This window comes from Mustela nivalis (genome assembly GCF_964662115.1).
Source record: "Mustela nivalis genome assembly, chromosome: 2".
In the NCBI taxonomy this organism is placed as follows: domain Eukaryota; kingdom Metazoa; phylum Chordata; class Mammalia; order Carnivora; family Mustelidae; genus Mustela; species Mustela nivalis.
Genome location: NC_139021.1, coordinates 129,995,869 through 130,000,843, shown reverse-complemented (window position 1 = coordinate 130,000,843; position 4,975 = coordinate 129,995,869). Strand labels below are relative to the sequence as shown.

Sequence of the window (4,975 nt, the reverse complement as noted above, 5' to 3'; positions counted from 1 at the left end):
TGTTGAAGTTGTCTTGTGAAAAACCAATCTTTTATTTTGTTTTTATGTGTTTTTAAAAAAATTGAGGTGACATTGACATAAAATTAACCATTTTAAAGTGAACACTAAAGTGGCATTTAGAATATTTACAGTGTTGTGCAACCTTACCTATGTGTTGCTCCAAAACATTTCATCACCCCAAAAGGACTGCCAAATCTTGATACTGATTCTTTTCTTAGAATACAAACTTGTACTGTGACTTTCATATTTGGTCTTAAGCTATCTGTAGTAACTTAGGAAATCAGCCAAATTATTATATTCTGGCTATTAAGTTCTTTCAAAATTACATTATAGACAGTGTATAGTTTTCATACCAGAAAATCACAGAAAGATATTAATGTGCTTCCTATGTATCATATTTTTTGATACAGTGTAGATGTTAAATTAGAACACATTATTAAAATTAGATTGTCTTTACTATTGTTGTTTTTTTTTTTAAAGTTGAGGAGTTTATTAGGGAAATATGAGAGGCAAAGATATCCCAAGTGACAGAAAGAAAATTCTGAACATGTCCCTTCAAGCCAAGTGGGGGCCTGGAAGGACAAGAAACTGGTGGGTTAGCAACAACATTCTCTGGCAGCCACCTTGCCAGGGCATAAGTGTCTCGGCCAGGACTGCCTCCCAAATGCCACCAAAGGTGAAAAGGAGACAAAGACTGTTTCCAGAATCAATGCAGAGGCAATGAGAGCTGTAAGAAAAGTCTGAGAGAAAGAGAGGTGGGGAGGACCTTAACAGAGTCCCAGGCATCTGGCCCTGAGCGCCTCATACATTGACAGATAGTTCTACAAAATGTTACTTCAAAGATAAAATGCCTAATGTTGGTTCCAAGAGCTTCTCTGGATGTCTTCCCACATGCCACATCACACACCGACGTACATGGCAGAACCCAAAGGCCACACTTTTGGAAAAAAAACAAAAACAAAAACCAAAAACAAGAATAAGCCCTGTTGCTCTTTAAGGAGAGAGGAAGGAGCTGAGGCTGCTGGGGCCTTTCCCATGTCAGCCTGCGTTCCATGAAGCAACTTCCCAGCAGCAGCATGGCATAGCTCTAGGTGAGAGTCTCACCTTTTGTCACCCGCGCTTCAATGTACTCTATTCTCCGTTCGAGGGCTGTCAATTTCTCGTTTAGTGTTGCAAGTCTTGAACGACAAGACATATCAAATGAGTTGAGAAAGTCCGCAATTTTCTTGATGCTGCTGGTGATGACCTCAATGTATTCTCGGTTCGCCCAGTCCTGGTGAATCTCCCGCTGCACCGGATCCTCTTGACCCGCCATGGTTGCCGCCGGACGACCTTTTTTTTTTTTTTTTTTTTTTTTTAAGAGTATTTAGAAATGTACTGCCAAAGGACTTTGAAAATGCAGGCTAGAGAGTAAACACATCTCATCAAGAAATGTTCATTTAACAGGGGCGCCTGGGTGACTCAGTGGGTTAAAGCCTCTGCCCATGCTCAGGGCATGATCCCGAGGTTCTGGGATCCAGCCCCGCGTCGGGCTCTCTGCTGAACAGGGAGCCTGCTTCCTCCACTCTCTCTCTCTGCCTGCCTCTCTGCCTACTTGTGATCTGTCTTTCAAATAAATAAATAATCTTTAAAAAAAAAAAAAGAAAGAAATGTTCATTTAACAAATAAGACAGTAGATCTATAGATGTTTCTGTTTTTTTTTTCTCCCACCAGCACATTGTGCTGCCATTTGTCACATGCTGTAGGATGATCATCTTGTCATTCTGTGATGGAGATGATTCTCTTTTGAAGAGAACTTAAAGTGGGTGGGGTTTCATGGAAAATAATTTCTGGTACCTTTAGAGAGGTGGTGAGAATAAGGAGTAGGAAAAGTGCCAGAGACCACTTTTATCTTTTCTTTTCCCCCTAAAACTCTCTTTTAAAAAATTAGATTCCCTTCACATTTCTGCTTTTCTTATTAACAGCTCTTTTTTTTTTTAATTTTGTGACATTTAGAGATTAATAAGGAAACTTCAAAGGGAGAAGCATTTTTTCTGGAAGGCAGAGTCTTACCAGCTTTTGCCAGATTAGTCATGGGTGGTAGTTAAGTAAGATTTGTTGTCTCATTCTGTCAGTCAAATGTACAGATTTTGTTTGTTTGTTTTATTTCAGTGTGAAATAAAATACCACATAACAACAGCAGGTAGATCTAAAAAATCTAAGTAACTATGGAGTGTTATAAGTTACCACACAGATGTAATTATTAATAATTAGAGTGTAAATTAAATAGAAAATAACAAATAATATAAATAAAATGATGAATAAAGATCAAATTGCATGTTAATTAAATGTATGTGTATAAATACCTCCATATGTAATAATTAGATGTAATTATTTGGATCAGTGATTCTCAAAGTGTATCTCCCAGACTAGTAGCATCAGCATCACCTGGGAGCTTGTTAGGAATGCAGTGTCTGGGGTTCCTGGGTAGCACAGTCGGTTGACGGTTGAAAATTGAACTCTTGGCTCAGATCATGATCTCAGGGTCATTAGATCGAGTGCCAGGTTGGTTTCCAAGCTGAGCATGAAGTCTGCTAGGGTTTCTCTCTCCCTCTCTCACTGCCCCTCCCCTCCACATACTTGCTTGCTCTCTTTCAAATAAGTAAATAATCTTAAAAAAAAAAAAAAGGAAATGCAGTATCTATGTAACGACTCAAAACTCTAGGGATGAGGTCTAGCAGCCCTCTAAGTGGTTCTGATGCAGGACCCAATTTTAGTTGGAAACCAGTATATTAGGTACTGATAGGATGTCCTCTAGTGTTTCTGCCAAAATTGCATTTGACAAATCACTGGCCTAGAAATCCTGATGTAAAGGTAAAAATGAAAGAATAAATATAAATAACCTTCTCTTGGGGCCGTCAGTTAAATATCAGACTCTTAATTTTGGCTCAGGTCATGATCTCAGGATTCTGAAATTGAAGCCTGTGTTGTATTCTGAGCTGAGCATTGAGCCTGCTTAAGATTCTTTCTCTCATTCTCCCTGTCCCTCTGCTCTTCCTCCCTCCAAAAAATTACCTGCTCTGAATATTTCTCTTTCTCTCTCTCTTTTTAAATATTTTATTTATCTGTTTGTCAGAGAAAGAGAGAGTGTGAATGAGCACAAGCAGGGGAGCATCAGTCAGTGGAAGAACCTGGGGAGCAACAGGTTGAGGGAGAAGAAGGTTCCCTACTGAGCAAGGACTACAATGAGGGACTCAATCTGGGGACACTGGGATCATGACCTGAGCCAAAGGCAGATGCTTAACCAACTGAACCACCTAATCATCCCTCAGTATTTCCTTGAAGTCTTTTTTTTTCATGCATATTCTGCAAATTTTAGAAAACATCTATACAATTTTAAATTTTGGTCTTTTTGGACTTAACGTTATGGAAGAAGCATTGTCCATGTCATTAAAAACACTTGGTAAACATAATATTGAAAGTCTGCTTAATAGTTCATAGTTTCATCTTCTTATTTTCCGTACTTGTACTATGAAAATTTCTCTTTTAAGAAGAAAGGATGGGGGAATGGTTTTTTGCCTACCATGTTATCTTTGTATTACTTAATAGTATCATTGCTATATTGCCAAAGAGTCATAGACAAATTTTGTAAAACTTTAAAGCAGGCAGTCGTGGGTGCTTAAAATGTTAATTTATTGGATTTTGTGTTTTTCATTTCATGCCCTTCATCACCTCAGCTTATTGGCCTTTGGCTGCTCAGTGTCTCATTCTCTGGTTTAGTCCTTTTTTTGTTGTTCCTTTTTTTTTTTTTCTTTTTTAAAGAAAGAGAGTGAGCAAGCATGCAAGTGTCAGTTGAAGGGAGGGGAAGAGGGAAAGAAAGAGAGAGAGAATCTAAAGCAGGATTCATGCTCAGTGAGGAACTGATGTGGGGCTTGATCTCACAACCCTGAGATCACATCCTGTGCCAAAATCAAGAGTTGGATGCTTAACCGACTGGGCAACCCAGCACCCCTCTGGTCTAGTCCTTTTTGACTCACTTTTCCCTTTAAATATCTTCAGTCTTTCACTGGTTCTATCCTGAAGCCTTTAAAGGCAGGAATTTTGGGGACTATGATAAGCAATTGGAGAAGATATTTTGGTCCTTGCCTTTAATCTCAGGATAGAGGTGCTTGCTTACTTGAGCTTAGTGGTTAATAGAAGATCTGTAGAGTCAGTTAAACCACATCTCCATGTATTAGCTTTGTGTCTTTGGCAAATAAATCCCTGTGAGCTTAGGTTTTTTCATCTAATAGTCTAATAGTGTCTTTTTTTTTTTTTTAAAGATTTTATTTATTTATTTGACAGAGAGAGATTACAAGTAGGCAGAGAGGCAGGCAGAGAGAGAGAGGAGGAAGCAGGCTCCCTGCTGAGCAGAGAGCCCGATGCAGGATTCGATCCCAAGACCCTGAGATCATGACCTGAGCCAAAGGCAGCGGCTTAACCCACTGAGCCACCCAGGCGCCCAGTCTAATAGTGTCTTATTTATAGATGTGACCATTACATTCTATACAATTTATAATTTATAAATGTGAGCATTACATTGTATATGAAGTGCTAACTAGTGTCTGTCATAACAAATCCTCAGTAATTATTAGCTGTTATAATTACAGCTACTATAAGTGTTTAACTCTAGAGCCATTTTTGTACAGTTTGGTAAGACTCCTAGTTTTAGTTCTTAATTTTTGTGACTATTTTTTACTTTTTATATTTTGTGTTAATGGAAAAATTGCTATACTTTGTCTCCCAGTCAAATTTAACTGTTAAAGTGACAAATTTTAAATTTTTATGGAAAAAATGTTTTAAGAAGGTCTTATCTCAGATTCATATTTAATCTTTCTTTTTTTAGAATTGAACATTCTTTCAGAGTAAGTTGTCTCTTGTAGACTTCTTGTATTTTCACTATTTTTATAATATTACCGATTTCCTAGAAATTTGTGGGGAAAGCATATATAAGTGT

At 38.0% G+C, this 4,975-nt stretch overlaps 1 protein-coding gene across 1 annotated transcript; it reads right to left on the bottom strand.

Annotated features, from left to right (window-relative positions):
• Positions 1-450: 450 nt before the first annotated feature.
• Positions 451-1,327, bottom strand: LOC309858933 (putative protein BRICK1). The gene is made up of 2 exons (XM_082719258.1): positions 1,043-1,327; positions 451-931 (listed from the first exon to the last, which is right to left on the bottom strand). Exon 1 carries the CDS (start codon positions 1,313-1,315, stop codon positions 1,088-1,090), a length of 228 nt encoding a protein of 75 aa, XP_082575384.1. The 5' UTR covers positions 1,316-1,327; the 3' UTR covers positions 451-931; positions 1,043-1,087.
• Positions 1,328-4,975: the final 3,648 nt, after the last annotated feature.